Raw genomic sequence first — 24140 nt, 5'->3', positions numbered from 1 at the left:
CAAAAAGTGTTTAAGTTGATGGAGTTAGTGTTTAGTTAATAGATATGAGTTCGATTCTTTTTAAAAGTATTTTCTCGGACGAACATGTTGCACAAAACTTGTCCAATATGATTTAATTGACTAACATGATTTACATATTATTGTATTGGTCAGAAAATGTACCATATCTATATTGAATGATAGTGGTTCAAGTTTTAATGTCATAAATAAATTATAAGAACATAATACGAAGAGCTAAAAGCGGGCAACGAAAATTAAATGACTTTGTGTGTTGCACGATCATATCAGAGACAGCACATTATTTAATCAACATGATTTAAACTTAAAAGATTATTTAAAATTCATCGTACATTCATAAAAATGCCTTTCTCAAGTATACCGATGTTCTCTGTCTTTTTCTAATGATTTTTTTAATTATATATATTTCAATATTTATCATAGAGCTATACAATTAACAACTATGTAAGTTAACATCTTATACAGATGGAAGAAAATAAGCACAATAATTCAAGTTCAATAATTTGCTATAACAACTTTGAAGAGATATCGAGAGTTGATCTTGATGCTGAAGAATTCAATTTGTAGAAATATCAGTTGAGATCGAGACAGATTCTTTTATATACCAATCTTAGATCGCAAATGTGATATCCGCACTATAAGAAATTTAAGAATTAACAACACACATACGACAACGGTTTTTGTCGTAGATCATTTTTTAAGCAAAAGACAACGGTTTTTATAAAACCGTTGTCTTTTGGGGGTCAAAGACAACGGTTTTTATAAAACCGTTGAACTTAGCGACGGTTTAGATTACACCGTCGCTAATGTTAGCGACGGTTCTGCTAAAACCGTTGCTGATATTTGCAACGGTTTAAAGACAACCGTCGCAAATTTCAAAAATTCCACCTAACATTCCCTCCATTTTCTTCCACTACCCTCTATAAATATCTGTAAATTCGCTCCATTTTCTTCCACTTCACTTCACAACACTTAAAATTTTTCTCACTTACACGATTTTACAACTTCACAACACTTAAAATTTTTATCTCTTATGCGATTTTACTACTTCACAACACTTAAAATTTTTATCTCTTATGCGATTTTTTTAATCACTTCAAAACAATTAAAATTTTTATCTCTTACACGATTTTATCACTTTACGACACTTAAATTTTTTTATCTCTTATACGATTGTACCAATTCACAACACAGATTTATTAAATTTTTAATTTTTTTTATTTTTACCTAAAATATTAGCGACGGAACGCAGGTTAACCGTCGCTACTTCGTCGCTAAGTAGCGACGGTTTTGCACATGAATACGGTCGCTACATTTAGCGACGGTGTTTAATAAACCGTTGATAAATTTAGCGACGATTTATACTTTCCGTCGCAAATTGTAGCTACGACAACGGTTTTAAAGGGCTGTCGTATGGCATTTTTCTTGTAGTGCCGGTTCAAAATTAAATGTGTTTGACTTGGAGAAATTTTGAGATGAATGACCATTTGAGAATTTTCTTAAAAATGGATGTACGTAAGGAAATAAAAACTCTAAAAAGATATATTTTTGATTGTGAAAATGATGGTCGAATTTGGAGCGTCACAACAAAGCTTTGAAAAGAAGTAGAGGGCAACAGATTTGTTAGTGTATCAGCAAGTTGGTCTACTGGATTTATTGTGTTTGTTTAGTTTTTTTAATAAAACTTTTGCTGTCCAACTCTTTGTTATTAATGCAATGCCCCTGCTGTTTTAATTTCGTTATGGAAAAAAAATCATACATGTGTAAATTTGACCCCAAAGAAAATTGAATTTCAAATTTTTTTTTTCTTGTAAAAGCGAGGATTGCAATCAATTTCTTATGTAGAAAATAAGAAGGTGCTTGATGTAAACAGCTAGAATGCAAGTAATTGACATGGTTTTTTAATGTATAGAGAATTAAGAGATGATATTAGTTCTACATCCGAATCGAGTTAGTTCAAACTCTATTTCTATCGATCAAAATTGAATATCGAACTCAACTCGAGCTCAAATATTTTCAACTACGTCTTAACCTTAATTAATTTTTCGATGTTTCAAGAGCCACGTTCAACATATTTATTTATTTATTTTTTGTTAAATATAAAAAAATATTAGCATTCGATTCAATCGGACAAAGTTCGTAGCTGGATGAGATCGAGATGACGTTAAATTTTAAGCCACTTGACTTTGGACCTGAATTGGAAACTTTATTGGGCTGGGCTTGTTTGCCCAGGTCGAATAGGCTCTTAGACTGGTTAACTGTTTCTTTTTTAGGATAGATCAACTGTCCTTTATACCAATGTCTGATCTAATCGAATTTTACGAAAAAATATTGCGTTTTATGTTAAAATTATAAATTTTTTATTGTAAATATAAATAAAAATGACTTGTGTCACGAATATAAACGGTATTACACGGGATCTAGTCTTTAATAAAGATCTCAAACAAGAGAAAAACATTTTGCTTCTTGATTGATTTCTTGCAGCAAGATCCGAATACGAAATACAAATAAAGGATCCGAATTCAGATGCACATAGAACTATACGGGTCCCCAACCCAAAATCAAATCATATCGATCTGATACTGATTGGATTTGCGCAAAAATTCAAATATTCGCGGCAATTACCCGAAGAGGATTAAAATTCGAAGATCTGCATCCGAAGAAAAAAAAACAAGAAGAAGAGCCAATCATCAGATTTTTATGTTTTATATTTGATACCCCATGGATGGGCCCATTACCCTTGGCCCATCCCTAGCTCAAAAGGAAGACAAGCCCATCAAGGGCCCATGTATTCTCCTATAAATACCAGGTTTGAGTGTTCAGTTATTGGATTCACTATATTGTTTTCAGCAGCGCCCTTAGCTGCTCCCCCCATATATCCTCAGTCTCTGACTTGAGCGTCGGAGGGGCTACGCCAGGATACTCTCCTGGCCCCCTCCTAACGGTCTTATTTGTGATTTCAGGCCCAGGGTAATTTTGAAGCCCGTGTCTGGATTAGTGACGCTTGCGTGGATCGGACCCTAAATCTCCCGTGAGTATCACTTGGCGCCGTCTGTGGGAACACTTGAGTTGAGACGTAGAGATGGTAGGCAAGAAAGGAAGTAGAAGAGTTACCTCGGCATCATCGCGTCCTCAGAGGGGACCCGAACAATCTCATGTTGAGACAAGACAAGAACAACCGCATCTTGAGACGAGACATGAACAACCTCGTCAAGAGGCCAGAACTGAGCAGCCCATCCACGAGACGAGGGTCGAGCAAACCCATCCCAATGAGAATGTGGGAAACTTGACCCTGGAACAGCTGGGCCAATTTATCACTCGAACAGTGGATGAGGCCATGAAGAGGAATCAAGAGTCTATGTTTGCAGAAGAGCAGGCCGCTCGCCAGGAGCGAGAGGAGAATGTGAAGGGCAGTCAGAGTAGGGTGGAGGAGACGCGACCCCTCCCAAGTGAGGAGAATCCGGAGATGGAGGAGATGTGGAGGGAGATACAGATGTTGAGGCAGCAGTTGGGAAGCGGAGCACCGGCACCCAAGAGAGGAAGTCCCTTTTCACTAGCCATTTTAGAAGAAGAACTTCCTCCAACTTTTCGACAGTCGAATGTGGGAGAGTACGATGGACATACTGACCCCGAGGAACACTTGGGGAGATTTGAGAATGCGGCCATGTTACATCAATATTCAGATGGAGTCAGGTGCAGGGTGTTCCTGGGCACGTTGGTGAGGTCAGCCCAGCAATGGTTTAATACCCTGCAGCCCAACTCCATACAGTCTTTTGACGATTTTGCTACAGCTTTCTTGCACAGATTTGCCAGCAGCAAGAGGCACCAGAAAAATTATTTGACCCTGTTCGTGATGAAACAGCAAGAGAATGAAACTTTGCGAGAATTTGTCCAGCGTTTCAACAGTGCAGCGCTGGAAATACCAGCGGCTACCCCTGACATCATGATAAGTGCCTTCACACAAGGACTGAGGGGAGGGGAGTTTTTCAAGTCGTTGGTCAAGAAGCCTCCGTTGAGCTATGATGATCTGTTGGCTCGAGCTGAGAAATATGTAAACTTGGAAGATGCCCAACGGTACAGAAGGATGGAGAGCCGGCCCGGAGGAAGTAGAGTTGAGGGAGCGGAGAAAGGAGGAAGGAAGAGGGGTGCGGGGGAAAGAGAGGAAGACAGAACTAGTAGTAGAAGACAATTCTCATCCCATGTTCCCCTAGATAGGAGTCGGGACGAGGTGATGGAGGTGAGGGAGCCCGCGGGGAGGTGGGAGAAGTCGCGAAGGGTTGGGTACAGTGCTAGATCATCTTCACGGGATAGACGAGAAGGATCCTCATTAAGGAGTCGACAAAGGTCTCGCTCGCCCCCTAGGCGTGGTCAAGGCCCTCCATGGATAAATCAGAGGATGGGTGAGCAGAGAGGGGAAGGTGGATGTCAAGATGTCCCTCAGGAGCTCGTGGAACCGAGGAGGGGAATGAATGAGGATAACCACCCTACGAGAGGAATGATTCATATGATCTCGGGGGGTGCTACTGATGGAGACTCTGGGCGAGCTCGGAAAGCACATGGGAGAAAATTGGAGAACTTTGAGATATATAGTGGTGCAGACTTACCACAAGACCCCGTCATCAGCTTTGGGCCGGAAGACCTCCGGGGCGTTGTGACTCCACATAACGATGCCTTGGTGGTGACGGCCACCATTGCCAATTATGATGTGGCAAGGATATTTATTGATAATGGAAGCTCCGTGAACGTCTTGTTCAAGAGCACGTTGGATCAAATGAAGATGAGAGGATTTGAGTTTGAGCCGGTATCCACCCCGCTGTATGGGTTTGCAGAACACGTCATCCTGCCTTTGGGTCAGATTGTTCTTCCCCTATCCTTGGGGACTGATCCTCGGCGGGTTAAAAAGGTGATAGCCTTCACTGTAGTAGATACCCAGTCAGCGTATAGTGGAATTCTAGGACGACCAGCCCTGAAGGATTTTAGAGCAGTAGCTTCCAGTTATCATCAGAAGCTTAAGTTTCCTGTGGGAAGAGGAGTTGGAGTCCTGTGCGGGGACCAAAAAGTCGCACGTCGTTGTTATGAAAGAATCGTGAAGGAAGAAGAAAAGAGAAGTCACGAGCATTCGCATGGAAGCTTGAGCTCAGTCTTGCAGTTGTAGAGTCATTCGGAGAAGCTTCAAAATGGGTAACTTTGTCCTGTGAAGGTACAAGAGGAGCTGAGAGGAAAGTTGGAGAATGCGCTGGGTAAGGCTCTAAAGAGGCATGAGAACGCTTACCACCTTAGAGAACATCTTTACTTCATTTTTGATGTATTTCGTTCCTGAATTTGTCTTATGTTATCAGTTGATATTTAATAAAGCCAAGTTCTTATATTAAGTTCGTGGTTGTTCTTTTATTATGAGGATTATATGAATTTTATTTTACCTGCTTAGACTGCGCCTAGTAGAGGAGAAGAGTGGGGGGGAGAAAAGTTAAATTTTTCCTGCTAAGGCATCGCCTAGCAGAGGAGTAGAGGCTGAGGTGGAGAATATTTATTTTCCTGCTAAGGCATCGCCTAGCAGAGGAGCAGAGTCGGCGATGAGAGGAGCAGAGTGGAAGAGAAGAATTTTTATTTTCCTGCTAAGGTATCTCCTAGCAGAGGAGTTAGAGGGTGGGGGCGTTGAATTTTATTTTCCTGCTAAGGCCCGGCTTAGCAGAGGAGTTAAAGGGTGGAGGTGTTGATTCTATTTTCCTGCTAAGGCCCGGCTTAGCAGAGGAGTTAGGAGATGATGAGGTGAGAGTTTGATTTTTCCTGCTAAGGCCCGGCTTAGCAGAGGAGTTAGGAGATGATGAGATGAGAGTTTGATTTTTCCTGCTAAGGCCCGGCTTAGCAGAGGAGTTAGATGGTGGAGATGTTGATTTTATTTTCCTGCTAAGGCCCGGCTTAGCAGAGGAGTTAAAGGGTGGAGGTGTTGATTCTATTTTCCTGCTAAGGCCCGGTTTAGCAGAGGAGTTAGGAGATGATGAGGTGAGAGTTTGATTTTTCCTGCTAAGGCCCGGCTTAGCAGAGGAGTTAGATGGTGGAGATGTTGATTTTATTTTCCTGCTAAGGCCCGGCTTAGCAGAGGAGTTAAAGGGTGGAGGTGTTGATTCTATTTTTCTGCTAAGGCCCGGCTTAGCAGAGGAGTTAAGAGATGATGAGGTGAGAGTTTGATTTTTTCTGCTAAGGCCCGACTTAGCAGAGGAGTTAAATGGTGGAGATGTTGATTTTATTTTCCTGCTAAGGCATCGCCTAGCAGAGGAGTTAGAGGGTGGAGGTGTTGATTTTATTTTCCTGCTAAGGCCCGGCTTAGCAGAGGAGTTAGGAGATGATGAGGTGAGAGTTTGATTTTTCCTGCTAAGGCCCGGCTTAGCAGAGGAGTTAGAGGGTGGAGGTGTTGACTTTATTTTCCTGCTAAGGCATCGCCTAGCAGAGGAGTTAGAGGGTGGAGGTGTTGATTTTATTTTTCTGCTAAGGCCCGGCTTAGCAGAGGAGTTATGAGATGATGAGGTGAGAGTTTGATTTTTCCTGCTAAGGCCCGGCTTAGCAGAGGAGTTAGAGGGTGGAGGTGTTGACTTTATTTTCCTGCTAAGGCATCGCCTAGCAGAGGAGTTAGAGGATGGAGGTGTTGATTTTATTTTCCTGCTAAGGCCCGGCTTAGCTGGCTTAGCAGAGGAGTTAGAGGATGGAGGTGTTGATTTTATTTTCCTGCTAAGGTATCACCTAGCAGAGGAATTAGATGGAGGAGTTGAATTTTATTTTCCTGCTAGGGCCCGGCCTAGCAGAGGAGTTAGAGGGTGGATGTGTTGAATTTAAATTTTCCTGCTAAGGTATCACCTAGCAGAGGAGTTAGATGGAGGAGTTGAATTTTATTTTCCTGCTAAGACCCGGCTTAGCAGAGAAGCTAGAGGGTGGGGGTAGTGAATTTTTATTTTCCTGCTAAGGCATCACCTAGCAGAGGAGCGGAGTTTGAGAGGAGAAAAATGTTATTTTCCTGCTAAGGCATCGCCTAGCAGAGGAGAAGAGTGGATGAGGAGAATTAAATTTATTTTTCCTGCTAAGGTGTCACCTAGCAGAGGAGTTAGAGGGTGGAGATGTTGAGTTTTTATTTTCCTGCTAAGACATCGCCTAGCAGAGGAGCAAAGTTTGGGAAGAGAAAAATTTATTTGGTTAGTCGATAACAAAAGATGTTTACGGGGAGCAGAGTTTACGGGGATCGACCTGCCCGGTCAGGTCGCGGGGATCGACCTGCCTGATCAGGTCGTGGGGGTGTGGGGGCAACGCCCCCATAATTTTTTCAGAAATCACACAACCATTCGCAAGGGAATATATCAAAATTCTCAACGTACTGGACGAGCGCTCGATGCGTTGGGCGAGCGTGAAGAGGCGAGCGAGTGGCTGCGGGCTGAGCGGGTGTGCGAGGCGAGATGGGGGGCGCTGGACGAGCAGGCGCACTTGGGCGAGGGTGGAGCGGCGTGAGGCGTGCTAGGGGCGCCGGGCGAGCGCTTGGCTGGGCGAGCGTGGCGCTCTGCGGGGGCGAGCGTGGCGCTCGGAGGGGACGAGCGCTTGGCTGGGCGAGCAGGCGTGCTGGGGGCGCCGGGCGAGAGCTTGGCTGGGCGAGCGTGGCGCTCGACGAGGGCGAGTGCTTGGCTAGGCGAGCGTGGGCGCTCGGCTGGGCGAGCTTAGGCGAGGGGGCGAGGTGGCGAGGGCGAAGCTTGGGCGCGGTGCTGGCAGGCGAGGGGGCGAGGGGCGAGCGTGGCGAGGAGCTGGCGCGTGGGCTTGGGCGAGCTCGGCTGGGCAGGGAGACGGCGAGGCAGGCGAGGCGGGCGTGTGGGCCTGGGCGAGGGGCGAGCGTGGCACCCAGCAGGGCGAGCGGGAGGATGGCGAGGCGCGACGCGCGGGGCTGGGTGCCTGGGCGAGCGAGGGGCTCGGATGGGCGCTCGGCAGGAGACGAGGGCCAGGGGGCTCGGCTGGGCGAGCGGGAGGATGGCGAAGCGCGGCGCACGGGGCTGGGCGCTTGGATGCGTGGGGCTGGGCGAGCTTGAATGGGGTTTCGGCGAGGGTAGCGAGGCGAGGACTCGGGCATGGGGGGGGAGAGCTGGTGAACGAATTGAAGAGAAAACTATAACAAGATTGCGATATGATTTAATTTGTTTCCAAATATTTGGAGACTGACAAACGACCGGAAGAAAATACACAACTCGTACCCGATGACCCGAGGACAACACATCTAATCGAACTTTGAACCTACGATTCAGTTCGACTCGGGAGGGGAGACTGGTGATACCCCATGGATGGGCCCATTACCCTTGGCCCATCCCTAGCTCAAAAGGAAGACAAGCCCATCAAGGGCCCATGTATTCTCCTATAAATACCAGGTTTGAGTGTTCAGTTATTGGATTCACTATATTGTTTTCAGCAGCGCCCTTAGCTGCTCCCCCCATATATCCTCAGTCTCTGACTTGAGCGTCGGAGGGGCTACGCCAGGATACTCTCCTGGCCCCCTCCTAACGGTCTTATTTGTGATTTCAGGCCCAGGGTAATTTTGAAGCCCGTGTCTGGATTAGTGACGCTTGCGTGGATCGGACCCTAAATCTCCCGTGAGTATCAATATTAATAAAAAATATGAGTTTACTCTATATATATGGACGGTGATTTCAATTTTTGGCTCGCTACAGGTGTAACACGATGAATCAGAGTTTTACGAGATCCAGAAAATCAGAGGAAGGGATTGAAAAGAGACGCTTTGACGTACAGAAGGCTAGAGGCCTACCTGATATTGGACAGTCCATCGGATACTGAACGAGATACTTTCATATTTTGTATTTGAAATTATATATCTTTCTATACTAGTTTATAATGTAGTCTAGTATAAATTTATCCCCGTTAACTAATTTACGTTAAATAAATAAAGAGTAGGTCTTTTGTGAGACGATCTCCCGAACCTTTATCTGTGAGACAGGTCAACCTTACCGATATTAACAATAAAAAATAATACTCTTAGCATAAAAAGTAGTATTTTTTTAATGAATGACCCAAATAAGAGATCCGTCTCACAAAATACGACCCGTGAGACCGTCTCACACAAGTTTTTGCCATAAATAAATGACAACTTTGTGTGGGACGGTCTCACGGGTCGTATTTTGTGAGACGAATCACTTATTTGGGTCATTCATAAAAAAATATTACTTTTTATGCTAAGAATATTACTTTTTATTGTGAATATATGTAGGATTTGTGAGATAAATACAATCGTATCATGTTTTGAGATTATTAAAATAGAATAAAACTAATTTTTGTGATTCCATATTCTCGATCTTGGCTGCATAATCATAATGGAGCCAAAGGAATCATTTCAGTGTAAAAAGGAATCATTTCAGTGTAACATCAGACTTATTTTTCTATGCAACTTTCACGTTCGTTGGTCTCTTAATCGCTAGGATGTGTCATTTTCATGCCTATTGACAAGTTGTAGGACATAAATCATTATCCTCTTTTCACGTGGCCATCCTTGATTTTTTGTTTTGTTTCTTTGACCATCAGTTGTCCTCCTTATTTACATTTAATTCTTAGTTTCTTGATCTATAAAAATAAAGAATTGGTAAATAATATTAGAGCTTGCGTCAGTCCACTGGTTAATTCTACCATGGAAAGAGTATAACTTTCGGCAAGTAAACCGATTATCCAATATTCTCCAGCTCTCTAGAAGACAAATCAGAGAAGAATATCAAACTTGGGAAAAAAAAAAGAAAGGAAAATCATAGAACTCCAAAGCATGTTTTCTGTGTCTCTGCTCGAGGCTGATGAGTGATCACCGAAGCTGCGAGAGCCTGCTACTGTCAACAATTTCTTGAAACAAAAAGGAGTGCTGCTAGCATTCACAGAAGAAATCAGATCTCTGGCTGTTATGGAATGAATGCAGTACCTAATGTTTTGTACTCGAATTCGGTAACTGATGATTGTTAAGTAACCTCGCAACTATAACAAGTTCTTGGCTGGAGAATACTAGTGAAAACATCTTTTCGCATGGTTATGGCCAAAATACTCCCATGATGCTCACCTTGTTAAGTTAAGAAACAACAAAAAACATTAAAGGAAGGATGATCAATAAGAATCGAATTGATTCATTCACGGAAATGTGGCATACTGCAACTTAGAGAAAGTAACAGTCACGGAACAAACGACACAAGAAAAATGATTGTTCATGTATATTACACGTGCATTGGCATATCTTGACATAAAAGTGTGAGCTGCTAAGTTCCGGTGTATAGTATGGTAGACATCTAGAATGAATAGGTGGTATCATCAATAATCTCTTCTTCTGAAGGTAGACTCAACCGATTTCAGTTCAGAACCCCTTTTCAATTCATCGCAAGACCGTATTTTAATAAATAAAAAACTATCAATGTGATGAATCTTATGGTTTATCAAGATCATTGTCTCGTTCAGCAGAAACTTTCCCTGAACTGCGACCCAATCTCCCCAATGAACTGAAGGGAGACAAATTATTGAAGCTCCTACTGCCTTCACCGAGATTAAATGTGTCTCTTGTTCTTCCTAGTTTCCTAGGGCTGCAATGCGGCTCGGTTTCACTGTCAGATTTGTTCTTGGCCACGACTAATCTGGTAATGCTGCTTCGACAAAAGGGGCAGACAGGAATCTTGGCAGAATTTGATGAAGCATTGGGTTTACTGTGACAGCATAGGGCCAAAATACAGTGAGCACACATCTGATGACCACAGTTTTCAACCTCGACTGCGCATGCTAGCTCGAAGCAGATGCAACATAGCTCAGTATTGCTGGCCTGTAAGACAAATCCACAGCTCCAGTTTTTGCTTTTCTTTAAAAAAAATTATTTTAAAAAGGTACTTTTAGCTATCATCCACAATTCCAAATAGGGTAATATCGAATAAGATCAAAAAATTCATCTCATAACTAGCGTTACTGCCACCCTGCACATCTAAACAAACGATTGTAGACTTAATCATGAATGATGGAAGTTTTTATTGTCTCCATTTGGGACACAACTGTAATAAAAAGAATCAAGATTCATGGATATTGGAAAGGCAGGCAACTCATGCCATAAGCGAAATATGGTTTCAACTTTAAACTTTAAAGATATTTCCAGGCTTTGTACCTCTGATTCATCAATGCCATCAGAAACTGCGAGAGGAGAAACAGAATAGGATGCAGCATTAAGGATGACCTTTTCTCTGTTTTTATTAGCTTCAACTAACGCATTTTCCAGTAAAGATTTGGCCTCAGGATTGAGCTCGCCGATAAACTTCAACGGGAATGGCCAAGTTAACAGCTCTGGAGCCAAAGGATTTAACAAGGCGGCACACGCGTCGTGTTTGTTCTTCAAAGCAATCATGTGAGGTATTCTCCTGCACATACATCAGCAAACAAAACAATAAGCTTACCTTGGACATTATAGGAAATATGACCATACATTTCACCAAAAGCATCAAGAATTGAATCAAGATATCAAAACAATTTTTTTTAGGGCTACAACGTGCAAATAATCTTTTTGGTCTAGTCTTTCAAAGGGTCGAAGCTTACAATGAAAACTACCGTAGTCTCTACAATTTACTTAACTATCACGAATTGCAAGTAAAGGATTTATTGATGTAAACTTAAGTTAAAGGGCACAAGGGGAAACTTTAATAGAAATCTATTCTTCTGTAACAAAAGGTAACATGGATGTACCCGGATGAATCTCTTTGCAGGCGGTCTGCACCCCAAGAAAGCAATTCTCGGACACAATCCAATGAACCTCCTCGAGCAGCAAGATGAAGAGGTGTATTACCTGAATAGCTGCGAATAGCTTCTGTCAATGTAACGAACAAATGCAACTGAAATCCTTGTGAAAAATGCAAATGAAATATTACCTATATCCACCAGTAGAAGCACACACGAGAGCCCCTCTACTTAATAGAATGTGAACACAATCGGATTGTTTCTGACGGGCAGCCAAATGAAGTGGGGTTGCGCCACTTTTATCTCTTATATTCACAAATCTTGAAAATCCCCTGACCTCCCATACAACAATGCTTGAGAACAAGTTTTGATGATAATAGTAAAATTCACAAAGGAAATTGAACAAAATAAAAGTTAGTGGTCACCAAGAATGTGCAACTGGGGTAGAATTTGCGGCAGAAAGAATCGATTTCAGGCAATCTGAATGACCATAGTAAGCTGCATAGTGTAAACATGTTCTCCCTTTTAACGCATCAAACAGCAAAATCTGAAAAAATGTACGAAAAAATCCATCGGATTATGAATACATATCAAACTGTTGCATCCAAATAAAGAAAATTAAACTGAAAAAAAAAAGTTTACATTAGCCCCAGCTTGAATCAGCCTCTCCACACAGGAAATCTTGCCAAACATAGCAGCTAACATTAATGGGGTCTAAGCCAATCAGTATCCAACGTCAAGTTCCCCGTTTGTATGCACAAAACAAGACAAAAAGTTCAGTAAAACACAAAAAATGATAAAAACGGATATATCTTGAACATCATTCAAGCAACACACACAACCACAGCTCACCTGTTTGTGGCGATTAAAGATATCTGGATTTTCAGTCCGATCCAGAAGCATAGAGAGAACCTAACAAAACACAAACCCACAAAGAAATATAAGAAACATTCCCATGTGATCAAAGCTACTTTGCTCACTAAATCATTCCACGTTATCAAGAAACCGAGGCAGTGCCAGTATAAAATCAAGATCGGATAATACCCACCTCGATCTGGCCATTAGCGGCCGCCACGTGCATCGCGGATAGCTTCCTATGAGCAGTTTTCAATGTCAGCAAACTTGGGTTCGCATCCACCATTGCTTCAATTGCTTGAAGCTCTCCATTTTGGACAGCACTAAACAACCCATTTTCGTGGGAATCTGTGCAGCTCATCCCCTGTCCCATCTTTCTCTTTGCATTTAGGACAGGTTCTGAGTTGTGGTGCTCGTAGCACCTGAAGTGGGAAGGGAGTGTGACTGCACTCAATAATAATAATAATTATTGTTCCCATTAATTATTATTTCTTTTCCGATATAATTATATAAATATAAATTAAAAAATACAATCAAAACAAAAATGCTAATTAACAAGCCGAATATGTCGATTCAATTTTTCAAGAGGTTAGATTAGATAAATAGATTTCAATAATTAGATAAATGTAGTTGATGAATGTACAAAATAACAAAAGGCGTGAAATTAATCCTTAACTTGCTCCTGACCTAACAATCCACATGAAGAGAGAGAAAAATGTTTTTTTTTTTTAAGTTTTTGTATATTTGTTATTTGTGATTTCGATCTTTTAAATTTTTATTTTTGTTCGCTATTTTTTTTTATAGTAATTTTAGTCTTTTTTCGGTGTAATATTAATATGAAATCAATTTAGTGCTGACGTGTATATTTTACATCAACATTATCAATTTTAAATGATTTAAATTGACAACAATATGAAGATGTGTTATGAAAAATGAAATTTGAAAACACAGAAGATAAAAAATACAAAATGATAAAATTACAAGATCAAACTGCAGTTTTCCAAAGAGAAATTTATTAAATTTTTTTTAATGAAAATAAAGAATAAATGTCATTTTAGTTGTCTAGCATATACCTAACTCTCGTATTTTTGAATTAATTTATTTTTTAAGAAATAAATAGAATTCAAATTGGACACACAGTTGAATAATGAATTAATTGTATAAAATTTATGCAGGCCGGGCCTAGTTAGTAATGGATCGTTGTAGTTCAGTTAATTAGTTAAGGGCCCGATTCATTTCCCTAATATCATTTTGTACACAGAATACCAAAAGGGCCCGGAAGATTTGTCATTGGAAACTGAATCCTTTCAATTATCACATATTTCATCAATAACATACAAATCCCATCATTCAAGTTTCAACCAAATAAACAGAAACTTATTTTTCTTTTTCAATTTTTAATTTAAACATGAATGTCCTTATTGTTAGAAAGGATGTTCAGTGAGTCGATTTGTAGTTTCGGTTTTATTAACTCTTGTAAAAACAATATTTATTTTAATGATGTTTTATTATTCTATTCAATTATGATATTATATTATCGGTATACAATTCAAGCTGCATAGATAAAACTTTTGAACATACAATAAGTATCATGAGATATGTTTCTGAACGTAAATCATGAAATTCATTTGATAATGCATTGTATATTGTAAAGTAGTTCTGAGTCGATTCAAGGTCTAAAATAAAGATAAAAGTTGCTCGAGCTGTCGTTGATTGAAGAACGGAATTTACAAGAAAGATTAATCCGGATTAATTTGGTGAAATCATTTTTAAACGCCAAAGTAATTAAAATTTAACAACTCTATGGATTCGATTCGATTCATACGAAGCCGATATTTTTTTGTCAAATGAATTTTATAAAAAAAATTAAACTTCCGCAGTATTTTGGTATGAGAAAACTGTACTCCAACACTTATTTAATATTAAGGACGTATTTTATTTGTTCTTGCAAATGTTAAGAACTTTAGAGAATTCCAACTTTGAATCGTGATCATTTTGCTTACACTAATCCACAGTACCTTTTTTGTGGGACAATCTCTAATTAGATGGACTTTTCAAAAAGTGTGGGGCGTCATGTTCTAGCTAGCTCCTTTGTGACCGAGTAAATTGAGCACAAGGAGATTTGTAACCGACTTAGAGACCGGCAGTAATTTCGGTCTCTAATTTGAGACTGAAATTAGTAATATCGATAGTTAAATTTATTCTCGTCATTTTTATGATTTAATATTATTTTTGTACCTAAAAAGCAGTAGATGACTTCCTCAAACAAAAAGATATTCCAATGAGATGATCTCGCATTCAATTTTGTGGAACAATATTTGGGTTACATGTGAAAACGTATTATTTTTGTGTCAAAAATATTACTTTTTATTGTAAATATGGGCAGAATTGACTCGTCTCACGGAAAAAAATCTGTGATACTGTCTCATAAGAGACGTACTCATATATTACATCTTCTATCGTCAAAAAATTATGAAACAAGAAGGTCATCAGGGGATATATACTAGCTTATTGCTAATCGCTGTCAATAGACATGTTGATCGCAATTATCACATGTCTGGATAAATTAACATTATATGGTTCATGTTCATATATAAGATGTTATTCCATTAAATACACGAAACATATGTGTTATTCAAAAAATATTCATCTGGAATAATATGAGATATGGATTAGCTAGGTTCTATTGATAATCGTAGACATTTATTTAAAATAAATTTCTAAGTAATTAAATGTTTCTCAAAATTAAATCATAATCTTTATTCAGATCAGTATAGTTCGAAAACTAGTATTTGATCGAATATTTTAAATTTAACTTGAAAGCGAAAATACAAGTTTATTTGCAGAATTTCATATGGGCTCAGATGCTTTTCACGAGGTAGGATAAGCTTTTGCTTTAAAAGAAAACGAGGTTACAGCAAGTTTTGAAGTACTTATCTTTTTCTATTGAAAATAAATATATTAAAAAACACACCATAAATCCCCATTCAAATAAAACATTAAACTTTTGAAATAGAATTATTTATTAAAAAATACAAAGAAAATCACTCAAAGTTGAATAGTCGAGTTCAAATGATACATTTTTATCCGGAAGTAGTCTAATACAATAATTGTAAAAACTTAATTTTTATATAACTTTTGCTTTTTGTTGATCCTTGCCCATAAAAGGGAAAGGAATCTATATATAGCTAGCTTACCGCTTACATGCAATTTTCAATTATTATTTTTTTTTGGAATTTTGCGTGATCATGTTTCTCAAGTAGACGCAATCCCATTTATTGCAAATTAATGAGCTTTTGCTTTAAAAGAAAATGAAGTTTAAATTTTTTTGGCTCAACTTAAATTGTGTTCGCAAGAATTTATTATACGCATATTTTCTAAACATTTCATTGGCCGACAAACGTATGCGTAAACTTGATGGAGTTTATATTTTTTTAGTCATTGGAGGGAAGCAAAAATCATATATAATTTTCTTTGACTTTGTGTAATTCACGGTAAAGGTAGTTCTATATGCATTTGCTTTTTCCATGGGGTTTTCTCTTTATAACTAGGAGGAAAAGTAATATTAATAATATCAAAAAATATACTTTATATTCATAAATTATGATAACCATAACAAATTAGCGACGATTTTTACAAGCTAACAATATATATTTTTTGTAGTGTTATTTTCAAAAAGAAAAAATCGTCCCTCTAATTTTTAAGTGTTTTTTTTAAAAATTATTGGGAGATGGATTTGATATAAATAATTGAGCTAGTCTCTGATTTTTAAGTTAAAAGCTCACGTAAATGTACGTCTTTATTCCCATGCCAAAATTGTCTTATCATGCAAGGATCCACGCACTATCTATTAGGCTACGTTTGGTTGGAAGGATAAGATAAACTAATTATTAGTATGTAAATGATAAAGAAAATGATTGTGGTAGGATTGTAATATATGATGTAAAATAATATTATGTTTGGTAAGATTTTTAAGTGTAGGATAATTTTGAATTTTTTTAAGAAAAGACAAAATTGCCCTTTCCCTAGGCGGCGGCGATGGCCGGTGGCCGGCCGGCCGGAAACGGCCTGCGTCGGAAATGGTCGGCGCCGGCGCCGGCGGTTCGTCGGCGGTCGGCCTGTGGTCATGGCGGCGGCGGTCGGTGGCGGGAAGTGGTGGTGAGTTTGAATATAAGAGAAGTGTAAAATTGAAAAAATAGGAGGTATTAAGAGTTGGATAAATAATCCTAAGGGGTGAGGAGATATTATTTTAACCTACTTAATATAACCTAATCATTCATAGGAGAGATTGACTTGGTTAAATAATCACGCGTACCAAACAGCTGACTAGACAGGATAAAAAAAATAATCCCGCCTAATCACGGTACCAAACGCTCCCTTATTGGCTTAAATTTCCCATGACCACAACAAATTACGAAATCAAAATGTTCTTGTGTCAGAAGCAAGACCAATTAGTACGTACAAGAAAGAAACTGATTTCATCCTATAAATCATCAAAATCTAAGAACAAAAACATTAATAAAAATGATTGGCATGCAAATTCTGTTCCTGAAAATTGATGGAAAAGAATTCTTCGACTTCTCGTGTTCATCTTTGACTGCATTACTTCTCCCCCTTCCGTCTTTAACTGGGTGTTAGGGAACGAAAATCGATGATTTAGCAACGTTGGTTTCTGGGTTTTTGAACACTTTTTCGGGTTTCGAGACTGCGAGAAATTTAATATATAATATTTTGTCGTAACAAAATTAACTAGATTTGTTTTTTTAAGACAACTCGGGACCCAGAATCTCATAATTAATCATTAATCAAACATTTATAATGCTGATTTCCATATATTCTAGACCATCAGAACAAGAAGATACACTAAAGATTTGGAAATTCTTTCAGCTGTGACATAGATTTTGTGAAAGGTCGAACAAAGGAAGGAGTACTGACAATTTAACTAATATTAATTAGGATATAAACCAATTTTTGATAAATTAGAGGACTAAAAATATACAGAGACATGATTATTGAATCAATTTTATAGTTTTTCATCAAGTTCATGAGTTTTCAGCTAAAAGATTGTTTGAAAAATCGAAATTTGGATGATACAAATTTGTATTTTTACGGTTTTAGGTTCTCTGTATTGTCAAATTTTAATTTTAGTCAATATGTTAAATTTTTCAGCAATTTTGATCATTTTTCCAATATGATAATTTCGCAACTATATGACGTTTACGTGTGCATGCAGTGCCACATCAGTTTTTTGTAAAACTCAATTTTGGCATTATAAATTATCAAAATTGGAATCATACAAGGAACAAAATTGACATTAAATAGTCAAAAAACAATAAACCAAATCAGCACACTTCTAATTTTGTAGCAATGAAACTAGATGGAGTTTGGAAAGCATGATATTTATAAAAGTTAAGAATCTACAATCAAGAAACATGTTGGTTATCTAGCTTTGGATCATGTATCTTATATTTTGTAATAGCATACAGTTGTACTAAAATGAAGATACAGATGAAAATTCAAAAACAGATAATTAACCTAAAATTTCTAGGGTTTCTCCAGACTTATCCCTACCCCCCCATATGTGGCTGGGAAAAAACAAGAAGAAGAAAAAGTAAATTCTGCATTCTTTCATGCATCCATTAGGATTTATTGGGTTTCAAATTTTGTCAAATCAGTACGTGTAAATCTCCTACTGAAGCTTTTAATTATGGAGTGCTCCAGCTGGTCTTTCAAGATTAGTTTGTAAAGGCTCAATTGCCTGTGGAAATTCTGAAGTTGGAAAGCTCGTGAGACCAAGTGGATGAAGTTCCATTCCACTGATTATCTTTAATTCTTGGCATGGCCCCTTCTGTTAACTGTGCCTTGAGCTCCAAATTTTCTTCAGTTTTAATTGATCCCTTCTGTGTTAGCATCGAACTAGAAAGTCTAGACCTCACCAGGTGGCCCGTTTCACTGCCTTGGAATTGGTACAGCTCCGGCGGAGACGTGTCCAAACCTCCCAAGAAAGGGAATTGCTGCACCTGCTGCAGCCGCCATGGCTCAACTCCGCCGCCACAGGATGAAAGTGAAGCTGCCACACCACCAAATATACTTCCCAACTGAAAATTCATGTAATCTGTGGTATAATTAAAGCCCATGTGATGTGTACTAAAGTTTCCAGCGAGTTGATTCATGGGAGAGGTGAAGCGTGGGGGCGGAAGCAGAGGCATGGGGCCGGCTGGGCTGCTGTTGGAAGAAATAGTATTACCGGTGGAGCTTGAGCTGGTTTGCTGCCTGTCGCTGCCCGCTGGAGATTTTGAACATGCGGGTTTACTCCTTTTGTTCCGACGGCAGCCTCCCCCTACAGGAACGCTTCTCAACGCCCCGCCTCTGGTCCAGTACCTTCTGCACGTCTTGCAAAAGTGGCGAGGCTGAGAGAGACTATAGTTGTTGAAATAGCAAAACTTCGTGTTTACTGACCCGCAACGGGGGCATTTCATGGCGGATTCTGGCACCGGGATGTTGGCCATCCGGGCTGTTTCCGCCATGGAGCCTGGGCGGATGGACCCAGGTCCTCCGGCGCCTCTATGCGATGACACAGGCGGCCGCCGCCAGCTGTGGTGGTGGTTGGAGCAGAGGATTTGTGATTGTGCTTCCGACTACAATTTGATGGTATTGTTGCTGCCAAAAACATGGAAATGAAAATTCAGGTACGAGTATATCAAACAAATTATACAGAAAACAACATGAAAAGGTTTGAGAATATTATCTATATATCTTTTAGTTATCATTTGCCTTTTTCTCAAAGGAAATTAATTCCGATTAAAAACAAACCCTAATATATATAATCATAACCTGCTGCCAGTTAGATGGATCAAGATTATAAGCTGCAGGAATGGAAGAAAAAACCATTGTTGTATAAATTCTTTTATCTTTTGTCAGGAGCTTGGTTGTCTGGAGATATAATGGGGAATCAAAGGAAGCTCGAAAATGACAACATTAAAATAATCGATTATACATGATTGGGACGAGGAGAGTAAATCAGAAATGAAATATTATATGCATTTTAATAAGGTTGTAAAATTTATTATTATTTGTGACAAATAGAATAAATTAAGAAATATGTATAGAAAGAGATATACGTACAATATATATAGTGTTTCGAGGATATATATATATATATCCTAAATTACTTAACCTTTAAGCAGCTTGTCTTGGTGTGCTGCCACTGCACATTTGATTGAGATTGCATGAAAAAAGGTGACGATTTGGTGCCTAATATTTTATAGGGGAAGTTCATTTATTATTGAGAATGTGGGAACTTTTTTTATTTTATATTTAAAAAGTAAATATAATATGTTAATTATTTAATTCTGCTGTAGTTATTCGGTATAAAAGAAATCAATTAATCTTAAAATAATTATAATGTTTGTTTTTTTTTTTAAAAAATAACAATTCTTGTGGAAAGAATTAAGGTGGTCATTCATTCTTGAGTTGTTTGTCTCAAAAACTAATTTGATTTTTTAAATAATTTTTTTTATTTTCTTGTGTGTTTTAATTTTGATCAAATCAATTTTATTTTTTGTTTGTTTTCTTTTAATATTTTTTCCGTTTGTTTTTAAGGGTTAGGGAATTTTTTGTGGTTTGATGACATTATTATTATTTTTATAGAAAAAAATACATTGGGGAAGCCACTAATTAAAGGTCATTAACAGGCTTTAAAATGTCACTTTCTTATCTTAATAAATCTAAAAGAAAATAAATTAAATCATAATTTTTTTAACAGGGTTGTGCATAATTGTTGCGTGGATAGTTATAAAAATAAAATAACATTGATCAAATATTTTTTTAAAAAAATAATATCCCTTAAGGTTAAAAAAAAGTTGATCGAGATTATTAACCAAAATTTACCATTGCTTTGTTGCAGCATTGTAATTGCAAGTAGTGGTCTTTCATAAAAAGGGCACGTTTACTCGAGGTTGAACTAGAGGCGTGAACAATATCTACTTCTCAAATAAGTTAGTTTATGTGTTCATTATAATAAATTTAACAATTAGTTTGGAGATTTTATTTTATTTGATCAAAATACTACATTAATTTAAAGAAATATTGTTTTTTGATTATGTATACTTGTCTATTTGCGATTTTGATTTTGATTTTTTTTTGTTTTTGCAGTTTTAGTCTTCTTTCTGATGTTGAGCTAACGTGTACAATGTCACATTAACATTTCACATGAAAAATGACTAAAATTTATAAAAATGGGAAGACATTACTAGCCCGGCAGAAAAAACAAAAGAGCTTTCCTTTAATTTAATTTAAAAATTGTTCGAATTTGTTCAGATAAAATTTCACAGACGTAGATATTTAACCGGAAACAACCTGGATTCAGAAAACCAGTCCTCAAACAAATACAAGCATTATTTACATTGTTTTGATCGAAAATTTTCGGGATCAAGAAGCTCAAGCACAAGTTTCTCCAATCTTTTCGAACTCAAGGAAGGCCTGACGACATCTGAGCTCCCATAGACCATACAAGGGTCTTTGTTTAGCCCAAATGTTCCCGAACACCAACCGCCGGGGGTTATTCCCTCAGGAGATCTTTTCAGCAGCTCCTTGTCAATTCGGTCGAGTAAACGGTCGTTCTCAGAAATTTGATGAGCAAAGGGGGCTCCACTCTGGACCATATCATCAAACTGTTTGACTGTTAAATTTGAAGGCTGTTCCTTCAAAGGATCGTCCCATTTCACGTAATGCAAGTCATTGTTCACTGTTGTGTTCTGATAGTTTTTATGGTTACACATCACCGTGTGGAAATAGCCCTCAGGGGACGAGAGGAAGTTTGTGTAGTACATAAGAAGAGTGCGTGGAAGGTTATCCCAACCCCAAATGCAGAATTCAAGAAATGGCCTCGTGAGAATCACATTTGACGACCCTGAGGAAACGAGACAGAATTGAACAATTCTTAAGTCTGTGATAGTGACATTGATCGTGTGTGTAAGTTTATAAGTATCTACTACAACACAACCATAATAGATTATGCATTAGAAAATATAATCTGTATGCAAAGAGGAAACACACGTAGGAGACGCACCGGTGAATAACTTGAAAGAAGCAGGGATTGATCTTCTCTCTTTAGCCCAGAAAACACCAGATCTCTTGGAGTGATATAAGCCAGGATCTATTATAATAGGCCGAGCTCTTTGTTGTCTGAAGACGGCACCAAAAAAGGTTTTCAAGAATTAACGCCATCTATTTGAAAAGAGAAAATCATTGTTTGCAGACAGCATACAATACTTTGTGTAAACAAGTTGAGGGATTAGATGGGAGCTCACTCTTTCCAACCTAAGTCACTAGTATGCTCAAGGAAGTTGAGATCTCTCGGCAGGTAAGAGAAGATATGTAGGATGTCTGGAACAAAGAAAAGTAGAATGTCAGAAGCTGACATAATTGGTATCTGGGGGCCCAAAAATAGCAGTGAGCAAATATAGCAAGCTACTTTACTTTCATGATGCAGACGACATAATTTAAAATTACACAAGTTTTCTATTAAACGAATAATTCAAGATAGCTCGCTTCAGTATAGCTCAAGTTCAATTTCTGAAATTCAACAAGGCACCTATTTTTTTTTCTAACACAAAAGAGATATCAGAGCTTTATAGAGCTCTTTATGCCAAGCGGCGAAGAAACTAAAGCTGAGATCAAACTATTTTGGTTACTTGATCGATCTTGACACAATGATCAAGTGAGGTTCTCGAACACCAGTTTTATTTCGCTGTCCAAGTATGATTTAATTTGTTCACCAAAATAAATCATAATAGTAATTAAAAAACCATGGTCTATGACCTCTTCAGCCAAACACTTAGGTTACGAATCTAAAACATCAAACTATCCAGGCCTAGCTCAACAATTCTCAAATTTTATGTCAACTCGACACTATAGTTTGATGTTTTTTTTTTGCATTTCATCTTTTCATCATTCTCGGTCTCACAATAAAATCACGTCACTCCCTAGAACCATCAGGGAGCAACAATATTTAGATCCAACCGATTTTCTAGTTTAGTCTCAGTCAAACCAACAAGGGTCAAGGAAATCTCAGTGTTTCCAAAGGGGTACAGGTTCATTCCAGTGACTTATTGCTTACTGAAAATAAAATACACATCTCATAGTAAAGAAGCTCCCTTTTGCAACATCTTCCGTTTATATGAACAACATTTCAAATTGTTGAACAAGGTATCCTACATATAACTCCGGAATTTAGTTATTCAAAACTTCAACACATTTAACCCACCTTTACCACCTAAGAACCAAAACTTTTTTTGGCCAAGTTTTCATCTCATCATACACAGCAGCAACTTAAAACGTAACCATTCCATTAAGAAGCGGTTCCGGAGAATTTATAATATCCCCGGATAGCAGGGGGGTAATTCTCATATAAAGGGGGCGCGTAAACATATTCTTACTAGAATCGCATACAGAAAACCAAAAGTTTTTTTACTTGAGACAGTAAGACCACCCCCTCTCCTCCCCAGCTTGTTCATACCCCTGCATTCAAGTGTCCCCATTGCCACTTTCAACTACATCAAGTCGATGATCAAACGGGTCCAGGAATTTATAGAATTAGCCGCATTACTGACGTATTTACATTGTTTATATTAAAAAGGTAACGAAATTCGATTCCCAATCCTCGCAATAACACACACTGCAAAAGATAATTAACTACCACATTCCCCCATCACAGAAAATCAATTTTGTAATTATTAGCAAATTAGAAAGATAATGAAACTGTGATAGAAAGTGAGCTATGTAACAAACAAACAATAAAACCAACCATCTTGAGGCATGAGGGGGTAATCCGAAGCCCCGAGATTAATAAACCAATCCCAATGCTTCGCCTGCTTCAACAGAATAGCAATCCCATGAAGCGTGGAAGCCATCATCGTCGGCCCCTTTGAAATGAGCAGATTACCCTTCCCTACAACCATCACATTCTTGAAATCCCTCATCGCCGCTTCGGACTTGGCGTACTTGACAAGCTCGAGCCTTTCAACTTCAGATGCCTCAAAATCGAGATGGAGCAAGTAGTGATTCCGTGGATGGTACAACGCCTGAAGCAGCCTCTTCATCCTCACGCCGTCTCCACTTGTACCCGAGATGCAGTAAGCGAGCCGGGGCAACCCGGGTAACACGACATCATCTTCTCGATTGAGCGAACCTATGGAATCCGGGTTGACTGAATTTAAACCGGAGAAAGATGAATTACTGGGTTTGGAACTGGATAAAATTAGAATGAAAATCAGTACGATAACTGAAATGGAGATCAAGATTATCGGTGCTGAGCATTTTCGGGTCGAAACAAATCGGAATCGAGCTCGGTTCATTAATGGGTTCTGTTTTTCTTGAACTAATTTTGGTGTTTCTGTTTCAAGATTATAGTTTGAATCGATGGATGATAATTGGCATCATGCGAAGAACATAGTCCATCGTCGTTGGGATGAGAAGGTGAAAGGTTAAGACAAAGTAGACAAGGAAGAAAGAAAATTAGGGAGCATTCAACGGTAGGAGCAAATATAAAT

At 38.6% G+C, this 24140-nt stretch overlaps 2 protein-coding genes and 1 pseudogene across 2 annotated transcripts; all 3 read right to left on the bottom strand.

Annotated features, from left to right (window-relative positions):
- Positions 1-10132: 10132 nt before the first annotated feature.
- On the bottom strand, positions 10133-13040 carry LOC142551813 (putative E3 ubiquitin-protein ligase XBAT31). The gene is made up of 8 exons (XM_075661232.1): positions 12782-13040; positions 12586-12645; positions 12376-12447; positions 12159-12280; positions 11925-12065; positions 11743-11850; positions 11171-11420; positions 10133-10837 (listed from the first exon to the last, which is right to left on the bottom strand). Exons 1-8 carry the CDS (start codon positions 12959-12961, stop codon positions 10451-10453), a joined length of 1320 nt encoding a protein of 439 aa, XP_075517347.1. The 5' UTR covers positions 12962-13040; the 3' UTR covers positions 10133-10450.
- Positions 13041-17954: 4914 nt separating this feature from the next.
- On the bottom strand, positions 17955-19580 carry LOC142550974 (dof zinc finger protein DOF3.6-like; annotated as a pseudogene).
- A 1280-nt stretch (positions 19581-20860) lies between these two features.
- LOC142551812 (beta-glucuronosyltransferase GlcAT14C) lies at positions 20861-24130 on the bottom strand. Its single transcript, XM_075661231.1, has 4 exons — positions 23396-24130; positions 21900-21975; positions 21659-21774; positions 20861-21499 (listed from the first exon to the last, which is right to left on the bottom strand). Exons 1-4 carry the CDS (start codon positions 23943-23945, stop codon positions 20985-20987), a joined length of 1257 nt encoding a protein of 418 aa, XP_075517346.1. The 5' UTR covers positions 23946-24130; the 3' UTR covers positions 20861-20984.
- Positions 24131-24140: the final 10 nt, after the last annotated feature.

Source organism: Primulina tabacum, chromosome 7 (assembly GCF_025594145.1).
Source record: "Primulina tabacum isolate GXHZ01 chromosome 7, ASM2559414v2, whole genome shotgun sequence".
NCBI lineage: Eukaryota > Viridiplantae > Streptophyta > Magnoliopsida > Lamiales > Gesneriaceae > Primulina > Primulina tabacum.
Note: the sequence above shows the minus strand (reverse complement) of the source record. Positions and strands in the feature narration are given on the sequence as shown.